This window comes from Periplaneta americana, chromosome 1, assembly GCF_040183065.1.
Source record: "Periplaneta americana isolate PAMFEO1 chromosome 1, P.americana_PAMFEO1_priV1, whole genome shotgun sequence".
Taxonomy (NCBI): Eukaryota; Metazoa; Arthropoda; class Insecta; order Blattodea; family Blattidae; genus Periplaneta; species Periplaneta americana.
The window spans coordinates 98,672,917-98,695,396 of NC_091117.1; the positions used below are offsets into that span (position 1 = coordinate 98,672,917).

The 22,480-nt window shown below is 35.8% G+C and overlaps 2 protein-coding genes across 3 annotated transcripts in view; one reads left to right on the top strand and one right to left on the bottom strand.

Annotated features, from left to right (window-relative positions):
* Window positions 1-22,480, top strand: part of LOC138698629 (lipid storage droplets surface-binding protein 2-like) — a 466,618-nt gene that overhangs the window by 117,928 nt on the left and 326,210 nt on the right. The gene's annotated exons all lie outside the window — the stretch shown is intronic.
* The window catches only part of LOC138698622 (uncharacterized), a 285,035-nt gene continuing 266,413 nt past the window's right edge, over window positions 3,859-22,480 (bottom strand). For both annotated transcript variants that reach the window (XM_069824710.1, XM_069824700.1), the window contains exons 6-7: window positions 11,876-11,986; window positions 3,859-4,206 (exon numbers count right to left, since the gene is read on the bottom strand). In XM_069824710.1, coding sequence (XP_069680811.1) covers window positions 3,979-4,206; window positions 11,876-11,986 — 339 coding nt within the window. In that variant the 3' untranslated portion in view covers window positions 3,859-3,978. The remainder of the gene's footprint in view (window positions 4,207-11,875; window positions 11,987-22,480) is intronic.

The window sequence follows — 22,480 nt, forward strand, 5'->3', positions numbered from 1 at the left end:
CAAGTCAGTAAAGTTAGAATATCATACCATCCTTGAATTGAACAATTTGAAAGTCCACCACTGTAAAGTAATGGTTAGTATGCCTGATCATGAAACGAGCAGGACTGGCTTCAAATCCAGGTTGGGACAAATTACCTGTTGACATTTTTTCCGGAGTTTTCTCTCAACCCATTAAGAGCAAATGCTGGGTAACTTTCGACGCTGGACCCTGGCCTCATTTTGCTGGCATTATCACCATCTCATTCAGATGGTAGATGAGTATAGCAGTTGATAAAGAGTTGTAAAATAACCAACTAAAAGAAAACAATTTGAATTTAAGGTAGGGGTACTACGACCCATCACTGCGATCTTATTAAATCTGTCCTAACCCTCAAGTTAGGTGCATTCCCAATCCATACTGGCTGACCACACTAAGGTTCGCTGCGTACCCAGGTTCCTAGCAGGCAACCCCACTCGCCCCTCAGCCAGCCAGCTCCATGCATCATCAGCCATGGAATGATGACGGAATAGAGAAATGTTGATGGAACAATGTAAATGCCTAATCTGGAGAAATGGGAGAATGCCAAGAAAAACTGCGACCTTTTCTACCACAATTATCACTGTGAACCAACTTTAAAAAAATAATATTTTACTTCTTTTTATGAAAAAATTCCCCCTAGTTAGAAACCACTATTTCAGATTAAATGAGTGTGCTGTGAGATTTTAAATTACAATTTTAGTATGCCACATGTTGAATAAAGATGTAAATAATTAGTTTATACGATAATTATTTAACAAGTGAATGTAAAAACTGATCTCAGTAATGTAAACCTAACATTGACATAATAGGGTTTAATGATTTTGAAAATCATGGACTTGACAAAATGTAATTAATAATATCAATAGGAACTTTGAAGATGGGATACATTATCCGGAAATGCGTTTGTTCATAAAGAGAACAAGTTTATACTTGTATAGACGGTCAATAAAAAATAAAAACAGTTTCTTTAATATTTCTCTTACGAAAATATTTTGTAGCAAGTTGAACATTTAATGGATTCAACAATATTGAAGACATAATAAAACATGCATAGGTCTACATCAATATGCGACAATGTGGAATCTCATACTGGCTGAAATAACTACCTGTAGTTGGCCTTGGTAGCGTAGTCGGTAAAGCACTGGCCTTCTGTGCTCGAGGTTGCGGGTTCGATCCCGGTCCAGGTCGATGGCATTTAAGTGTGCTTAAAAGAACTCCTGCGGGACAAAATTCCGGCACACTGGCAATGCTGATATAACCTCTGTAGTTGCGAGCATCGTTAAATAAACCATAATTTTTTTAAATACCTTTATGCACAGTTTTGCTTGCAGGGTGCCTGGTACAATAAGTTAGCTGCTATAGCATTCACAAAGGAAGGAAGGAAGGAAGGAAGGGAGCACTTAAGGTTTCGGAAAATCAACCGTACGAGTACAGCCATTGGGCTACTCGAGCGATTTTTCAATATTTTCACACCTTTTGAGGACCATGCAGTTCACATAATAAGCCAATTTTTTTGTATTCGCTCTTTCAACATCTTTCTTTATATTAAAATTGAATAAAATCCACAACACGACAGGTTTTCGAAGGTTCTCTTGTTAGGATTAAAAAAAAAGGTACAATTAGTGTGTATAAAGTTTTACTGAATTTGCATCAGTACTGCCATCAGTAGCCAAGGAAAATGGCATATCTTGCAAAAGTTCAACTATTTCTTTCTTTGTCTCACCTGCTATATATTGAACTAGTGCAGACCTGCAGAACTGTAGCTCCTCAGAGCGACTACCTTCATACCCCTTTTACCTCACCCACCTTTTCTATCAGTGTGGTCATAGCATTCTAGTTGTTCTCGCCTATATCAACTATCAACAATTCATCCTAGCAGCGGCAGGTACACAATACGCGTACTGCAGTTTGAAGAGAACTGGAACATAGCAAAATCTAAACCCACGAAGAAATACTACTTCCAGAGAAAATGGGAATGTGATTAGTTTTGTTGTTGAAGAAGACGAAATAATTGTTTGTTTACTGTGTCCTATCCAGTTATTTCTACTCGTCATTTCAATATTAAACAACATTTCAACAAAGCCCATATTAAGAATTATGGAACAGACAAACTTTCGGGTAAATTTATTATTACGAACTGTATATTGATTACTTACTCAGGCCTACTTACTTATGGCTTTTAAGGAACCCGCAGATTCATTGTCGCCCTCACATAAGCCCGCCATCGGTCCCTATCCTGTGCAAGATTAATCCAGTCTCTATCATCATATCCCACATCCCTCAAATCCATTTTAATATCCTTCCATCTACGTCTCGGCCTCCCCAAAGGTCTTTTTCTCTCCGGCTTCCCAACTAACATTCTACATTCATTTCTGGATTCGCCCATACGTGGTACAAGCCCTGTCCATCTCAAATGTCTGGATTTAATGTTCCTAATTATGTCAGGTGAAAAATACAATGCATGCAGTTCTGCATTGTGTAACTTTCTCTGTTCTCCTGTAACTTCATCCCTGTTAGTCCCAAATATTTTCCTAAGCACTTTATTCTCAAACACACTTAACCTCTGTTCCTCTCTCAACGAGAGAATCCAAGAGTCACAACCATACAGAACAACCGGTAATATAACTGTTTCATAAATTCTAACTTTCAGCTTTTTTGACAACCAACTGGATGACAGAAACTTCTCAAGCGAATAATAACAGACATTTCCGATATTTATTCTGCGTTTAATTTCCTCCCAAGTATCATTTATATTTGTTACTGTTGCTCCAAGATATTTCAATTTGTTCACCTCTTCAAAGAATAAATTTCCAATTTTTATATTTCCTTTTTGTACAATATTCTGGTCACGAGACATCATCATATACTTTGTCTTTTCAGGATTTACTTCCAAACTTATCTCTTATTTATTATTTATGTATATACTGTTAAATTAAGGACATCACTAGTTGTGTTTATTTTGTTTTGAAATGAATAGTGACATTTATATTAACTTTCAAGGTTCATTACTTAAATGCTACAAATTTATATTTCCGTAGGTGATGATATGAGGAAAGTTTTGGAAAATCTAAAGCAGTTAGGTACAAAGAAATCTCAAAGAAACTACCGACAGAAAATCAAGCATAATCGTAAACCTTCAAACGACATAATGCATTATAAATACAATGACTTTATTACAATCCTTTTTGAAAATTACAGTGCCACCACTGATGGACCTTCTACATGCAAAGAATATCAACAACTCTACGTAGAAGTCGACCATCTCCAATAGAGGTGGAGTGAGTCTGACGTCATATTTCCCCTACTTACGGGTTCTGCAGGGCTGAACTAGTGCAAAGGATTTTTTTTTTTTTTTTTTTGCACAACCATATTTCTGTGTCATTTTAGAATCGGGGAACATTGAGGGTGGCAATGAACCTTCGGGTTCCTTAAAAGCCATTTGTAAGTAAGTAAGTAAGGAACATTGCTCTAAATAAATATCCAGCATGGCCAGAAATAGGTAATGGAATATTGTGCTTGAAAAGAAATGATGTATTGTAAACAACAATTCGGCATTTGTGACCCTTGTTTTTATCATTATTAAGAAAGAATGATGGAATAGGCTTGTTTTCTGATTTCACTTAACCATAATTAGGTTTTATGCTTCTTTGAATGAATATGTCTCCTAGTGTCACCTCGGCCACCATGAGCTACAGAAAATCATACACCAAAGAGAGAGAAGAGTGAAGTTGAATGCAGTAATTTCTGGATACCCGTACTCAAATTTTACTTGGAATTTCTTTGTGTTTTTCTCTCACAAATGATGCCTAGGAGAATAAGAGGAAGAAAGTGAAAGCATATTATAATAAATTCTCGTTTATTATATATAGACTACATAAAAATACAGATTAAATTAGTTAAAATATAAGGAAAATGCTTTTTTGAACTGTCTGTATGAGTTTTTGGTTCCTGGCTGTATATTAAGATGCGTATGTTTCCCGAAAACGCATCTGGAGGTGTTGATAGGCTGTATAAATCTTATTTCCATTCTTGACAATGCAGTTGTTGGTTGCAGGCTGCTCAGCTTGATTTACAGGGCACTGAATCGGTGTGATGGGAGTGTCATCATCAGGATGCACGAAGAAAGCTATACTGTGACGTCCTTTGGAACGGATCTTTGGTTGTTCAGGTACCACAACACGGTGACGCTGTAGATAAAAATACTCATTCATTAAAGATTCCTTGTATAACCATGAGCCTTACACATTATGAATGTCTAGATTTTTTCTATTTTAAAGAAGTCAGAATATACAGGGTGAACCCTAAGTAATGTTATTAATTTCAGGGGGTTATCCTTCGAAATAATTCAAAGAAAAAAGTTTAATACAATTTTGCTCGCATTTTGTTCCTTTTCGAGATAAAAATTGTTTTATATGAAACACTTCATAGTGTGTTTTGGAAAAGCCATTGATTTAATTCCCAATTTGCGCAGTCAGTTTAAGAGAACAGTGTATTATGATAATGAATGATTGAAAGAATTTTAGTTTTGTCCTTTAAATGTGCAGAAGTTTGATGTGAACAAATGTAAAATTGTAAAATTCCTTTGCAGAACGAGAAGTTACATTTGTTCAGATCAAATTTCTGCACATTTAAAAGACAAAACTAAAATTCGTTCAATCATTTATTATCTTAATATAGTGCTGCTCTCTTAAATTGATTGAGCATAGTGGGAATCAAATCAATGGCTTTCCCATAAATGCTATGAAATGTTTCATATAAACCAATTTTTATCTCAAAAAAGAAGCAAAAACGAGCAAAATTATATTAAACTTTCTTGTTTGAAATATCTCAAAGAATAATCTCCAGAAATTAATGATGTTACTTACAGTTCACTCTGTATGTCTCAGTTTGCATCTTCAAAATTTCCGAAATAAATATCAATCTTATCCCTTTTCACTGCCTGTATACAAAGTCACTTACCATTAAGATCGAAAGTTTTGTATTTATCATATGAGATTATTTTTCATTCAAAATTCTTACAGCAATGATTCTAATATATCATAAATTCTCCAAGATACAAACTCACTATATATTTATCTTAGAAGTTTGCACATTTTATGTCGTTTGGATCTTTTCTTTTACTTGGTTATTTAATAATGTTGTATTAATTACTACGTTATTTAGCATTGATAGCATTAGTGATAGCGAGATAGTATTTGGCTAGATGTAGCTTAAGATCTGCCATATGATTCCTTTATATTTGTCTTACAATTGGGGAAAACCTCAAAATAACCCAACCAGGTGATTAGCCCAAGCGGGAATTGAATCCATGCCTGAGGTTAGTGGACAAACACATACCACCTGAGCTATGAAGGTCGCTTTGGATCTTGTGCCGAAATGCTGTTCAATCTGAAGTGACAGCTAAATTCAGTGAACTGTTAATTATGACTTTTTTCAACGTGGTGTTCAGTTTCTCACAGTGAGATGTAGTTGACATTGAAAGGGTATTATTAAAAACGACTTCCACATTATCTACATTTACAATTTGGGCTATTGTGGCAAACCGTTCATTGGAGAGAGAGAAGGAGAGGGAGAAGGGAGAGAAGAAAGAGGGAGAAACATTGCTGACAATATGATATGCAGTATTTCATGGTACTTTGGAAAGGACATAATATATTTTTTAAATCTTGTCACTGAGAGTAACATACGTCCAGCCCAAGTTTTTAAAAAATCCTATAGCTGGAAGTATTCAGCTAGTCTTTCATCTAACAACTTGTCAGGGATTGAGATCAATAAATTCCATTTTCCTACCTCATAAATTGCACGAGACACTTCTGTCGATAAGAGTCAATTTTATATTATGAACCAAGAGTAAGAAACTTAGAGAAATTCTAAGAACAAGGTCTTTCCAAGCTTGGTGTCAACTGTCACATAAAGGGAAAGGGGTGATTATGTATACTGAGTGCCCCAAAGCTAATTCATGAATGTCCACCAAAAAGCTCTTTCAACATCTGTATATGTCAGTGTGTTGAAAGTATCTTGCAATTTAATTCCTGTAAGATCCGTTCCTCGCAGATACTTCAATACAACCCGTTGTAGGGATACTGATTGCAACAAGACAGAAACTGTTGGTCATGTAATGGGATTCTGCAGGGAAAGCGAGCTGCTAGGAATAACAGACATCATAGAATGAAGGAAAGTATTGCAGAAGTCTTAAGACACCTTGGTTGGAATATTCATGAAGAAATTCATTGTATTTGAACCGCAGATTCCAACAGACGTGTGAACATCATAGCCATTGACAGAGTTAAGGATAAGGCCATGGTATTGGATCCAACCATCCGCTTTGAGAGAAACCTCTCACAAGAGGATGAAAAACAGTAAATGTATGAATCATGCCTACCTTTCCTCTCTTCTAAATATATTGTTGCTTTCTAATGCCAGGCATTTGACAATAAAGTCATTTGACCTCTTGCACTCCAATATTTTTCAAAGGTATTATCATGACCAGCTACTGAAGCACAGATTTTGAGGTGTTCTGTATCCATTTCTTGGTTTGAGTTGCACAATGGGCAGTTAGGGGGCTGATATATTCCAATTCTATGCAGGTGTTTGGCCAAGCAATCATGGCCTGTTGCCAATCTAAATGCAGCTACAGACGATTTTCGTGGTAAATCGGGAATTAACTGTGGATTTTGATGCAGAGAGTTCCATTTTGATGACTAATGGAGAACCAAAGGAATTGTGGTAGGAGTAACAGAATATAGTCTTTGTCCAGAGAAAATTCTTTCAGATTACAAGCACACTCTTAAATTACAAGCGCAATAATTAATAATGGCTTCTGGCTGTAGTTCATGAGGTCCCGGGTTCGATTCCCGGTTAGAGCACAGGAATTTTTCCTTAAAGGGGATTATTCCTATGTTCGTCCATGGTCTGGAATTTAGGTTAAGTTTAGATTTAAGACCTCTCCTGGCACCAGATTATCATAATCATCCTATCACATCATCGGGGTAATGTAACTCCGCCTTCCAGGCGCCCCAACCTCAGAAGTGGGTTACAACTAAGCCACGGCCAGGAGAGAAGACCAGAAATGTCGAAAGACAACCTGGTGGCATTGGATAAAAAAAAATATATTTAATAGAGTTAAAGGGTTTGGTTTAATTTGTAAGTTTTCTTTTAAATTCGGGATGTTGATTTTCTGTTTTAATTCTTGAACAATGGATATGAAACTTTTTTGAGTTTTCAATCTACAGAGAGGACTGTATGAATGCCAATTGTTTCCTGGTAATCTGATAAGTTTTTCATATTGAATCAGTGCTTTTTCTTCTATTGTCATTTTGATGCTGTTAATATTAGTGAGGAATCTCATAGAATCTATTGGAGTTGTTTTGATTCCACCAGTAATGAGTCTGAGAGCTTGGTTTTGAACATATTCTATGTCGTTTATGAAAGGTGAAGTAATTAAAATTTCTCCGCAGTATGTCAGCACTGGCTGTATAAACATTTTGTATGTAGTGTTCAAAGTATTCCTAGAGCATCCCCATGTCTTTCCTGCTAGTCTTTTTAGAAGGGAGAATCTTTTACGAGCTTTTTCAGAAATGTATTTCAAATGGTTACTCCATGTTAACTTACTATCGAAAATAACTCCAAGATATTTGGATTCATAAGTCCTAGGAAGGTGTTGGCCATTGTATTGGATATTGAATTCTCTTTCTTTTTTACCGAGTGAAAATATTTGGTAGTTACTTTTGCTTAAATTGAGTGTCATCAAATTTGATGTATTCCATTGATTTAGAGCTTTAAGAGCAGAATTTTGAATTTTGTCTCTATGTCTGTAAGATCCGGAAGTCCACAAAACTATATCATCTGCAAATAGTGCTGTTTTCATGTTTGATTCCTTTAATAGGGAGGGTAAGTCATTTATATAAATATTGAATAAAGTTGTGCTGAGGACAGCGCCCTGAGGTAGACCTCGATATGTTTGTCTGTAACTAGAAAGTGAGTTATTGAATTTAGTGGCAATGAATCTTTGACTAAGGAATTCTGATATCCATCTGAACATATTGCTGGAGATACCTAACTTCTAGAGTTTTAGTAATAATTTATTTCTCCAAACAGAGTCATATGCTAACTGAAAGTCAATAAATATTCCCAAGGTATCTTCTTTCTTGTTAAAACTGTCTTTTATTTCTTGGCCGAGGCATATGACTTGTTCATTGGTAGAGTGTAGTTGTCGAAAGCCAGCTTGTCTTGGTGATAAAAGATTTTGGTATTCTAAATACCAAGTTAATCTGTTGGACGATGAAAGAGTAATGGAACGGAGAAAAATTCTCTCCGGCGCCGGGATTTGAACCCGGGTTTTCAGCTCTACGTGCTGATGCTTTATCCACTAAGCCACACCGGATTACAACTCCGATGCCGGTTAGAATCGTCTCAGATTAAGCTCCAACTCTTGGGTTCCCTCTAGTGGCCGCCCTCTGCACTACGTCATAGATGTCTATGAACGCAGGACCGAAGTCCACACATGTGCTGAGGTGCACTCGATATGAGTGACTAGTTGGCCGGGATCCGACAGAATAAGCGCCGTCTTAAATCACATCATAGACATCTATGACGTAGTGCAGAGGGCTGCCACTAGAGGGAACCCAAGAGTTGGAGCTTAATCTGAGACGATTCTAACCAGCGTCGGAGTTGTATCCGGTGTGGCTTAGTGGATAAAGCATCAGCACGTAGAGCTGAAAACCCGGGTTCAAATCCCGGCGCCGGAGAGAATTTTTCTCCGTTCCATTACTCTTTCATCGAATGATGACGCAGAATATCTGCATGGAAATATCATATGTACTTCGGTACATTAAAATAATATATATAATCTGTTGGAGATCATGGACTCCATGGTTTTTGCTATCATGCTTAATAGTGCTATTGGTCGATAGCTATTAACATCATGAGCAGGTTTCCCTTTTTTGTGAATTGGTACAATGATTGCTTTTTTCCAAGCTGCAGGAATTGAGGTGTTCCATGATAAATTGAAAATGGATAAAAGTACAGACTTGGCTTTTTCCCCCAGATGTTTAAAAAATTCGGAATGAATGTTGTCGGGGCCAGGAGATTTCTTGGTTTTTAAATTTTGTATAGCTAGAGTTAATTCTTTGGAAGTAAAATTTTGATGAAATATTTCAGGTTTTGTACTAGTAATATTGCTTTTATTATTTTTATATAATTCTCTTTTGATAAATTTGTCAGTTTTTTTGATATTGGGATGTAATCTGTGAGAGTTTGAGTAATGTTTATTAAATGCGTTTACTATATCTCTAGTATCTGTTAGTGTTTTGTTATTATGAATAATAGGTTGGCTAGTATTTTTCTGTGTATTGGAAATATTCTTCAGAAATTTATATGTTTTAGCGATATCGGTTCTGTAATTAATATTTTCAATAAATTTATTGAAACTGTTCTTTTTTGCTGTTATGATTGCTTTTTTAAGAATGGCAGTCTTCTTCCTCCAATCTTGAGTATCTTCTGGTGTTTTGCTATGTTCTGCTTTGGTTCTTGCTTTATCTCTATCTTGTTTCAATAAATTCAGGTTTTCTGTCCAGAATGGGGTGTATTCTTTTGGTTTGCCTCGTGGAATGTGCTTTTTTGCAATTTAAGAAGAGATTCACGGAAATATTTGTTCAATCTATCTGAATTTGTATTTTCCATTAGTGGTGTATTGACCTTGAGGTGTTCGTCGAGTTCTGTTGTAAATAGTTTCCAATTCGCTTTCTTAAAGTTCCATGTTGTTTTGTTATTGTGGAGTTCTTTTCTTCGGTTTTGGTGGAGATGGATAGAAGCAATGATGACTATGGCCAGATCCAGGGTCTTCAATTATTTTTTTCTTGGTTTCGTGATGGATATCTGATGTTACTAGTAATAAGCCTGGATTTGTACCAGAACCAGAATAATGAATGAAAGTAGGGGGATCTTCTTTTCTGTACACAAGTTCTGCGGTTGTAGTATTTAGGAGGTCCATGATCATTTTTCCAGGTTGGTTTACATTATCGTAGCCCCAAAGTTGGGAGTGGGCGTTAAAGTCACCAATTATGATAGTTTTAGGTTGTATATCAAACAAAGTTAGATCAAGGGGATTATTAGGTGGGTTATAGGCACTGTAGATTTTGAAATGTTGTTGATTTTTCCATACTTCAATTTTTATTAGTTCTAATTTGTCTTGATTATCCATCTGTTTTATGATTTGAAAATTTGTAATTAATTTCTTTGATGTACCTGCGAGAATTCCACTACTGATCTGTCTACCTTTGGGTAACAGTTTCATATTAAAACCTTTAAAATAAAATAAAAAAATTTAATTGGTCAGCATTAAGGTTTGCTTCTTGAATAAGGAAGATATCTATATTATTATCTGAGAGTATATTGGCTAGTTCAGTCTTCTTGGCTGATGTTATACCGCCAGCATTCCATTGTAAGATGTTTAGTTGATTCTGTATCATTAAAGTAGTCCCCGCCCGGAGATCCGATTGGGGGACTATTTTACCTCCGGATAATTTTACCTTAATGGTACTCATTTCATATTGGAGTGAAAATGGCAAGTTGTAACCAATTTAAGTGAACACCATATTTTAACGTTTTGGTGGCTACTTCATTCACACACAACCCCCAGAATGTCTGGAGGACCACACCTGCTGTTGGTCGACGGGTCCATTGGACCTAGCTGGGAGATCTTGTTGATCACCAGCTTTCCCTCCTTAAGCCACTGGAGAACGATTTTAGTGCCATAGCAGGTCTGCACTAGGAACAGAAAAGTAGAAAGAGGAGGAAGGAAAGGGAAATGAACCCCTAGGCCTCGAATGCTCTAATGCCGTCGGGGTTGAAGAAAGTAAGAGTTCAGTCAGAGGACTGGATAGGAAAGGGTAAAGAGGGAATTAGGTATTGGTTAGAGGAAAATTAGACCAAATTCAGTCATTAACTCATCAAGCTGACCAGTGCTAATTGATGAGTAGCCCCTCCTTTTAGTTCAGCTTGTAAAATTATGCTTATTAACAGCTGCACCATGGGAAGGTAGGGATGGGACATTGGGTATTTGTCCAGCTTGGTTCCTTAAAGCCTTCAATGGGAAGGATTAATGGCTCTCCCCCCTGTATCCGACAGATACCCTTTTGCAGCCCCTCGTCTAAATATAATATACCTATTAATCACTGGTCAGAGATAAAGATCTTTTATTATATTCTGCCTCTGTGCAATGTCATAGTTTGCGGTGGGGGAAGGGAGAAAGTATAAAGTTACAATGCTTTTTAATGCTCTGATGCCCACGACCAAGATAAGTCACTTGAAATGTACTAGTCACTGGGCAGCAGAGATATATTAAAAGATTTTTATGTTATTTGGAGCAAGAGGTTCTCTTCCACAGTCTACTTACCAACTATTAAAATTGAAAATCTTTCAAATATAAAAGATCGTATTACAAATTCTTTGGAACTCTTTACACATTATTCATTATCATTTATATTTTCAAGAAAGATAATTTTGTTACTACGACAATTTGGCATCAACTGAATTCCAAATTCTAAATTTAGTTTTTAATTAACTTTGTAAAAAAAAAAAGAAAAAGAAAACATAACTGATGATTTATCAAATCCTTCTCTATATGTTTATGCAAAATGGACCGATATTTTTGGCAGGTGGATTTGGAGGTACAGGACGGTAAGATCAGTATCCTTTCCATAGTAATTATGAAATTCAAGTAAGAGAAAGATTTTTGTCACATAGTTTTACATGAACTAATTTGAGCTGATCAAACTGAATGAAGAAATAAATCCTTATCAGGAAATTAGCCAATTCAAGTACGTGCTTCACAAATACTGATGCCTATTAACTTACCAGTGCAGGATATTTGGCACTTGTCCACGATGCCAACAATTCTCCTGTGTTAAGCAGGATTGATCCTGGCAAATGACCCACTCGGCCCCACTTGTGCGTACTTGTCTGAACCTATGAACAAATGTCACAAAGTAAATGAGTGCATGTAAAACTGGAAATACTACAAAGCCATGCAACCTCGGGAGTTGCTGGTACCGAAATTCGTAATATTAGGGTTACCATATTCTGAAATCTGAAAATGTTGACATTCCTCTCACCAACAAACTCTTTGTACTAACTTCGTCATTTATATCACTTTTGCATTTTCCGCATATTTGACACTAGACCTAATTATCTTTAATATAATTTCTTGTTACTATACAAAGAAATAATCAAACATACGTTTGCATGTAAAATGTCTGAATTAAATTTCATTAAAATGAAGTCCTTTCACAGAATCGATGGTTTATTATAATCCAAGGAATTTCGGAAGTAACTTACTTAGAAGTACTTGATAAGTTCACTGCTATTTAATTTAACAAAATGAAGGATGTATCTAGATGAACATGATTTACACGTTTAAGCTTTCAGTGGTTGCACGCAGACTGTTGTTCCACTGAGAAATATTAATATGGTTTTCCCGTGTACCTGTGATCCCTGTTTCTTACCAATTTTCATAGCTTTCATCAATCGACCTCTCATTATTGACAAGTTTTAAGCTCTGAATGGTTGTGGCGCAAGAACTCCCAGCGATCTGTAACGTCAGTTAAAACAGGCAACAGCAGCAGTTGCAGTTACTATTGTTAGTATTATTCCGCTCTATTCAATATAGATTAGCATACAATGTACAGCTGTAAAAAAAAAAAAGTGGCCGCACTCGTGAACAGCGAATATTTTCAAAGTCCACTTCGGGTCGCGGCGATGTTACACGATGCATGTGCTTGTACAAGCAGTTCCGGAACTATGAAAGTGTTCCATATCTGCGCCTCGTAGGCCAGCGGTAGAGTGCTTGTTTAATGATTCAAAGGTCGTGGGTTCGGGCCTTCTTCAAGTTTTCATTTTATTTTTTAATCGTTCTTTAGCGATGTAAATGATATTCAAATTATCATTTATATCCAGTTATCGTTCTTTATGGATATCACGTTATTTATATTTTGTTATTGTTCTTTAGAGATATGAATAAAATTCAGGTTATCATTTGTATTCTGTTATCGTATTATAACGATATGAATAATAATTATTATTGTATCTCTAATGGGGGTTAGCCCTATTTTACATATGTATGTTAGGGCTATAGTTTTATACACAAAAAAGATAAGCATAAAGAGAAATGGAAAAGAAAATTAAATTAGGTTACGCGATGTAAACAAAACATAAACAATCCGTAAATTAGGCATTGCAATTGCAAAACAAATATCAGGTATCAATTTGAAACATACAAAAACATTAACAACACACATACGTAACACTTCTATAACACAAATATGCAGATTTCCGTACCATACATCATAAATTAATACACAATAGTCACACAAACGCAATCAAACTATAATTACGACATTGCGACGACATCAAGCATCCCATAACTGACTCACATACATAACAAATCAAGCATCCGTTACAACACACACTTCAACATAGTAACCACACTTTTAAAAGTTACAAATTTGGCTCCAAGAAGAATAAATAGGACACTGTTACTAATTACTATTCTACAATTTCTTAAATACATCTGTAATAAATCTGTGAAATTCCGATATGAATAATATTCAAGTTATCATTTATATTCTGTTTTCCTTCATTAGCATTATAAAACAATATTCAAGTTATTTATATTGTTATTGTTCTTTCGCAATATATTAATTAAACAAACCGATATTTATCATTTATATTCTGTTATCGTTCTTTAGTGATACTGTATAAGTAATATTCAAGTTATTTATATTGTAATCGTTCTTTAGCGATATAAATAACATAAATTTAATATTAGGTTTGGAAAAATCCAGTTGCATAATACTTGTATTAGTTTTTCTTTTTGTATTATTACATTATACTATCTTGAACCACAATAAAATGAAAAGGAGTAACGAGGAATTGAACCTGAGACGTTGACATCTAAATTCCGACGTTCGTCCGCTGACCTACGAGAGCAAAAGTGTGGAAACATTTTCGGAAAAATTGGCCCAATCACACTCTAAGATTTTCTGATGATTCGTAGAAGCTAGTCCAGGATGTGGGGGGCAAAGGCTAATTGAGATTTCCCGGTCTCTGACCGGGTCAAACATCCTGATAGAATTAATATTTAACCCTTGCCATGACTTTCGGTGAAGTCCGGAGGGCCCAATTAGTCAAATCCACTCTCCTCATCTCCACGCTTGGGCCCCCTAGAATTTAATAAGATGCGAAAGAGATAGTGGTGTGCGGAAAGCAACGGGATGTTACCGCATTTAGGCCTATCCTTCCCAAGAAAACTGCAAACATGAACAAAGGAAGCTTTTAATAGAAGAAGAAGGATCTTCTGCGGATCTCTGGAAAAAGAACTAAGGAAGAGATTAGTGAAGTGCTTTGTGTGGAGTGTGGCATTGTATGGGGAAAGAACATGGACATTACGACGAAATGAAGAGAAACGAATTGAAGCGTTTGAAATGTGGATGTGGAGAAGAATGGTGCGTGTGAAGTGGACAGACAGAATAAGAAATAAAATTGTGTTTGAAAAAGTGAGTGAAGAAAGAATGATGCTGAAACTGATTAGAAAGAGAAAAAGGAATTGGTTGGGTCTCTGGTTGAAAAGAATAATAGACGACATTAGGATATGTGGATCATATGCGGAGACTAAGAGGAAGGCAGAAAATAGGAAAGATTGGAGATTGCTGTGTTTGCAATGAAAGCTCTGCCCATGGACAGAACATTTATGTGTGTATGTTCAGAATGCCTGGAATATCGTGTCTAAGAACAGTCGCTATTTGCAAAGACTAGTCAATTCCATGCCCACTCGACTGCAAGATGATCGAGATAAGAGGAAGATAGACTAAATATTGAATTGTGGCTTTTTGTTTTGTTTTTTGAACGCTTAATTGTTTGAATGTTTTAAGGCCGACGCCAGTAAATTTGTTATGTTTATGCCACGAAAGATATTTTATTGAGAATAAAATCTTTTTTCTTTCCGTTTGCAGCCACAATATCATAATGATAATGTTAAAGTCATGGCATAATATATTAATGAACCTGATGTTAATTACTAAAATAATCATAAAAGAGAAAGGAGCCATTATGTCTAGTTTGTCTCTCTCAAAAACAGAACAAAAAAGGACATAAAAAGCTCGAGGTTGTAGTCGAACGCAGGACCTCATGAATAAGAGGCCTGAACGCTACCATTATGCTATCGAATAACACACAGTATACTTCAATTATAACTGTAGATATTAGGCAACGTGGTCCAACAACATGTAACATCGCCTGTCTCCGAATTGTAGCGAAGATACCTGAAGGGAACTTTGTTTCAGGAGAGCGGCCACTTTTTCTTTTGACAGCTGTACATGACATAGAAAAGTGACCTAACTCAAAAAACGTGATTTTTCAGGAGAGCAAAAAGACTGAAAACATACAAATAAAAGAGATATTATGCTCATTTTAAAAATCAATAAAATACTGTTACCGCAAAAAATATATTTATTGCCATTTAGAGACTAATAGACTAATTGTATAGGCCTACTATTTTTTATTCAAGCATTCCTTAGTACAATTTTTAATTATGACATTCTTCTTTAATTAAACTCGTCATAGATGTACATTTTTAATAGTCACGTTTTGTGTTGTGACACTATTCCGTAATGACGTTATAGCATAAGTAAATTTTCAGGACTTTATTTTAAGTTGTGACAATTTAGTCAATAGTGATGAAGAACTAATTTTCTGTTAACACTTTTATTGAATGAGGTCACGTAATACGTAAAGTTGATAGGCTTGAAAGGGATTTTTACCATTATCATTAAATTATTTATTATTTTTCTTCGAGTTGTTCTAAATTTGTTAAATTTGTTAATATGGATATTGATAATTATTATGTTTAATATGAACAATAATTAAGATCGACACTCTTTTACTTATGACTACTTATTAAGAATGTAAAACATTACTCCCACAGAAAAGAATGTCACAATTTAAAAAGTGTCGTTTATTCGGCACTAAAATACCATAATTTTTTCTATCCGAACTCAGAAATATCACTGTTCCATACTCCGGGCATGCAAATCCTGCCCAAAAGAAAAGTGACAAATGTTCTCTATCTGTTAATATTGGCAGTAGGAATGTTTCGTTTTTTCCAGTTGTGCATCTTTCTACAGTGTTAACTCAAAAAAGGCTATTTTTTTTAGTTATGTCACTTTTCTATGTCATGTGGGATATATTCATATCTCTCCCGCATGTTGCTGCAACAAAGACGAAACTCGAGATGCATGCAAATATATTTTGGCTACATAGGTGCGAGCAATAATATACGGAGCTTCTTGTCTCATCTTCCACATAATTATGACTCCAATTATTGTATGATTTCGCGCATCATGTATTTTCTAAAAAAAATGTTTGTCCTTAACTTCTTCGCGATTGTAAATAAATTTAAGCCCTTTTATTTGCTTGCGGAGTGTCAGTGGCAGTAACTTACAGCGACTGCTGTAGCATTAACGATCACATACACTGAAATATGTTTCGCACAGCTCACAGCTACATGCGTCCAAACGAAACGATTATATAAGACTTCAGTATGAAAAATGCTACAAATAGAGGATTTCCAAAAATATATGTGGACAGACAGCTATTTTTATCAAAAAGCGGGCATGTCGGCATAAATGCTGACGTATGGTAACTCTACGTAATATCGAATGTTGAAAATTAACAGAGAACTGGTTTATTTACAAGAACTTAGAAATATTACCAAGTATTACTTCACTGAGTACTGAACATGTTCAAAGTATTCCTGCATCTAATAGAGGGTGGTTTTGTTATGTATTTACAGTCGAATGTGTTGATTGTATCATATTGGCAGAGATATTGCTTGAACCGTACCAGTCATGAAAAAATCTTATTAGTCATCATCGAAGTTCTGAGCACACATTATTTTGAGTTAATTTTTAATTACCATATATTTCCGCAAATAAGACGATAGTTGGATCATAAAACAATACCAAGAGTCGTCTTATATGACAGATACAAAAAAAGAGATCTTAAAACTCTACAATGAAACCATTATACTGTAAAATACAACAAATCACATTTGTCGTCCGAAGCAAAGAGCTCATCAATGTCCTTACTTTCACTGTTGACAACGTCGTCATATGGGCCCCATTCTGAACATAGCGAGTCTGTTTCTACTTGGTCATCAGTATTCCATAACAAATCGTCTTCTGTGCCATCCATAGCATTAGAAATTCCGCCTTCTTGAAGGATTTTATCACTGTTTCCACTTTCACTTTTTCCCATTACAGCTGATAGTTCAGGGGTCGTCTTAAAGGACAAATATAAACTAAAACCATAATATTGTGCCTGACATACCTCGTCTTATCTGAAAAAGGTTGTCTTATCTACAGAAATATATGGTAAGTATAACAAAATTCACACCATATGATTTATTGCGTAAAATATGTTATGTGTTTATGAAGATACTGAGGTATATATTTTTTTAATTTATTGTATTTACAGTCGCTTTAACTTCGAGGTCAATACAAAACTGTTGTCCATTTATTGGCATGTCTGTGAGCCATGTATAAACAGTAGGCATTAATGCCTTTACCTATTTTATTTTTTTTACTTGGTTATTTAACGACACTGTGTCAACTACGAGGTTATTAGTGTCGATAGTATTGGTAATAGCGAGATGGTATTTGGAGAGATGAGGCCGAGAATTCTACATAGATTACCTGACATTTGCCTTACGATTGGGGAAACCCAACCAGGTAAGCAGCCCAAGCGGAAATCGAACCCATGCCCGAGCGCAATTCTGAATCAGCAGACATTTGTCTTACAGTTGGAAAACCTCGGGGGGGGGGGGAACTAACCAGGTAAGCAGCCCAAGTGAAATCGAACAACCCCGAGCACAGATGGCCAGCACTATAATACCAACTGCGCTACTGAGGCCGATAGCTCGGGTTAAGTTCACTGTGTGGCATGCTGTACTTGTACAAGAGCGTGGCCGTTCGGCTACCCAATCATAGAAAATAGAAGTGGTAAGCACAATAAGCCTCGGGCTGCAGTGCAAGCCCTCAGGTCCCTCCTCTGTAAAAGAGGAAAAAAAAAAAGTAAAATTGTCTGTATACTCGTATTTTGTTACAATTTTACTTTATTTTACAATACCTTTATTAAATGATAATATTCCAATATACTGTACCAAGATCAAGCTATAATGGGGGAGGAGATAAATGATGTCCCCTATAATCTCGTTATATCGAGATTCTATAGTTTTGCTTTGCCCTTACAAGGAAATGGTTCTCTCTCCGCCTATGCAGGCGACTGAGCTACACTGGTGACTACCTTTTTTATGAACTAGATTCCTAATTATTTTATGATCAAGTAAACTACTAAAACTATGATCAGGTTAGCCGACTCTGGGACCTCACGAATGCAAGTCCAATGTTCTACCATTGAGCCACCTTGTTTGGTACTGAGATACTGTGATCCTTTAATAACACAACTTGTATATATCGAGATTAACTTAGTGGGTCAGTGTCCTCTCATAACGTAACAAACCTCTACTTTTATACTTTATATATTCGGGAGGAAATTAAATGCAGAATAAATATGGAAAATGCCTGTTATATTCGGTTGAGAAGTTTTTGTTATCTAGTCTATCAAAAAATCTTAAAGTTAGAATTTATAAAACAATTATATTACTAATTTCAAGGGAAAAATTGTTCCGGGGCCGGGTATCGATCCCAGGACCTCTGGTTGAACGTACCAACCAGAGGTCCCGGGATCGATACCCGGCCCCGGAACAATTTTTCCCTTGAAATTATTCAATCTGCTTTACAGGAAGCTTTACCTGAAAAATAAGATTTGCAGTTATATTACTGGTTGTTCTGTATGGTTGTGAAACTTGGATTCTCACTTTGAGAGAGGAACAGAGATTAAGGGTGTTTGAGAATAAGATTCTTAGGAAAATATTTTGGGCTAAGAGGGATGAAGTTACAGGAGAATGGAAAGTTATACAACGCACAACTGCAGGCATTGTATTCTTCACCTGACATAATTAGGAACATTAAATCCAGACGTTTGAGATGGGCAGGGCATGTAGCATGTATGGGCGAATCCATAAATGCATATAGAGAGTTAGTTGGGAGGCCGGAGGGAAAAATACCTTTGGGGAGGCCGAGACGTAGATGGGAGGATAATATTAAAATGGATTTGAGGGAGGTAGGATATGATGGTAGCGACTGGATTAATCTTGCTCAGGATAGGGACCAATGGCGAGCTTATGTGAGGGCTTCTTAAAAGCCATAAGTGTGTGTATATATATATATATATATATATATATATGAGAAGGATAGGCAATGGTTTGAGGGGTACTGGGTGGTTTGGAAAAACTGTATTTTACGAGGACATTTCACTTGTTAACCTTAACTTATGTGTATATCAGTAACATGCACTAGACAAATAACTATTGTTGAAGGTGTTCAAAGGACTATTTTTAAAACATGGAATGTTCAAGACTCAATTCTTTACAATTGAATCCATTGAAATCTGCTCAGAAACTTCTGTTCGCCCAATGAAAACAAAAGCTGTAATTATTATACCAACTTCATGACACAGCAAGGTACATGTACATATCTAACTTGTATGCCAGCAATTCTCAATAGGCGCACCACACATCGTCAGAGGTTTAGTTCTGGCCCACAGTGCAAACATTAGTGAAGAGAAAAAGAAGCCCAATCAGAGGATGTAGTTATGCGAAATAAGGTTGTTTCGAAAAATATGAAGTAGGTAAAATCTTCAGATATTTTTTCAAATACATTTTATCAGCACAATTGACTTAGGCCTAACAAACATTCTCCTATCATTACATATAAATAATGTTTCTGAAAAAGTAAAAGCGATGTTGCTCAGATAAACCAAGGTAGCTTATAATTTGAAATACCGTATAAGACATTCATGGCTCTAAAGCACTGAAAAGTCGTTTAATGATATTACTGTTTTTGGACAAAATATGTGGATGATTTTCCAAATTCCAAGAAAAGCCTGAGAATTTTTTGCTACTATGGTTCATGACACTAGATGTGAGAAACAGAAACAATTACCTCTTTGCATTCGTTATGTTGATGATCAAGTCCTCATGAAATATTTCTTAAATTCGTTGATTGCTCGAACAGACAAACTGCAGCAAAATTAGCTGATATTAAGCGTTCTTCAGGATTTGAAGTTTTGAAGGATTGACAATAATAGCTCAAACACAGATGATGGTGCAGCAGTCATGTCTGGTACTATAGGAGGACTGCAAACTAAGCTTAGGGAAAGGTACCCTAAAGCTGTTTATTTTCACTGCTATACACACAAAAGTGGCACTTGTACTAACAGATATTTGTAAAAGCAAAGAAACTTCAAAAATATTATTCAATGTCCTAAAGTTACTGTATGTGCATTCTTTTTAACTTTTTAATCATGATATTCTAAGAAAAATATGACAGTCGTTGAAGGCAAAACCATTTGAAATTACTTCACTCGGAACAACAAGGTGGACCTGCAAATATCATAATTGTGAGTTGCTCAATAACACTATGGTGTTGTAGTGGAAGCACTAAGATTTGAAATTGATAAAAATGAAGATCAAGAGACTATAATATAGGCTATTGAACTTTTAAAATCTGTATATACAGATTAGTTTCAATGTCAATCTTACTTTTTTTATTACACTCACGTGTTAAGCAAGCATATGCAAAGTAATGAGGTTCTAGACAACTGATAGGAGGTATTGTAGAAACGTTAGATGAGAAAAGGACTGATGATGAATTTTCTAAAATCTGGAGGAATATTGAAGAGTTTCCAGTTATACACAGCATCTGCTTAGAAAATCCAAAAGCTTCCAAGAAAAGAAGACGTAAAAAATATGTGATGTTGAGAGACAGTTTTGTACTTTCAACTGTTGAGGAGTCTGAGGAGAGCCAAAGTAGTCAGAGTGATCAGGACTGTTGGGAGACAAATGTGTATTTCATAATTCTAGATGTTTAGACTGGTAGATTAAGGTACAGGTTCAGTGAAGTATTCTTGTCCCTGACTTAAAACTGTTGATGGTCTGTTTAACTTGAATTTTGAGAAGGCAAATCCATTTGTTAGGAACTATGTTGAGTAAATCTGGCTTTGAGGTAGTAACTCCCTGTAAAGCAGATTTGAATAATTTCAAGGAAAAATAGTTCCGGAGCCGGGTATCGATTCCAGGACCCTTCGCTTAGCGCATGAATGCTGTACCGACTGAGCTACCCCACTACTCCTCTATATCCACACAACTCAAATGGGCTGACAAGACGCCAGAACCCAACTTTGAGTGCACACAAATTCTGTGTGACTTAAATTGTAGCTTCCTGTTAACGTACCTCCATAACTATACCCAGCCCTGGAACAATTTTTCCTTGAAATTATTCAACTATGTTGAGTGTTTGAAAGTTGGAAAATAGATCGAACTGTTCTCAAAGTAGAAATGTCAGTTGTTAAAAACTATATTAGAAACAGATCAGTTGAATTTAAATGCACTGGCTTCAGTCATTTGCACAAAGTTGTAAATGAAAACTTACACCCAAATTTGTACAAAGTTCTAAGGGCTGCTGCTACCATTCTCGTAAGTTCAGTAGTTTGTGAAAGTTTTTCTGCAATGAGAAGAATCAAGACTTAGTAGAACTTCAATGATCCTAGAGGGATTTATTCATGTGGCCCTGCTTCAGATAGAAAATGAACTACCATACTTAAAAACACCATCATAATTGATGATGATGTCTCTAGATTTGCTCAGAAACCAAGGTGGTTGCAACTAAGACAGTGAGTAAGTGAGCATATAATTTTATTTGTTATCATGTTGTTAATTTACTTATTTTTCAAATAATAGCACTGTAAAAGGGGAAGATATAGCGACTTTAGGGCATATGAATCATTAGAAAGATAAAATAATACTGTCCACATTATATCGAAATTATGAGGGATAATGTTCTAATGTAACAATTTTTTGATCTCTATACAATATTACTTACATGAAACTGCCTTACTTATTTATGGCTTTTAAGGAACTTGGAGGTTCAGTGCCATCCTCACCAGGGGCGTATTTTGCGGGCTACCGGTGGTAGCCCAAGGAAATTACAAAAGAAAAAGTTTATAATATAACATAATGTAATAATTTTGTATTATTAGTTTTACCATAGTAATTAAAATTAAAGTAATTGTTAGATATATTTTGTGTAATAATAGGGTCAGCGGTAGCCCAAACCCTTTAACCAGTATACGCCACTGATCCTCACATAAGCCCACCATCGGTCCTTATCCTGAGCAAGATTAATCCAGTCTCTAAAATCACATCCCACCTCCCTCAAATCCATTTTAATATTATCCCTCCCATCTACGTCTCGGCCTCCCCAAAGGTCTTTTTCCCTCCGGCCTCCC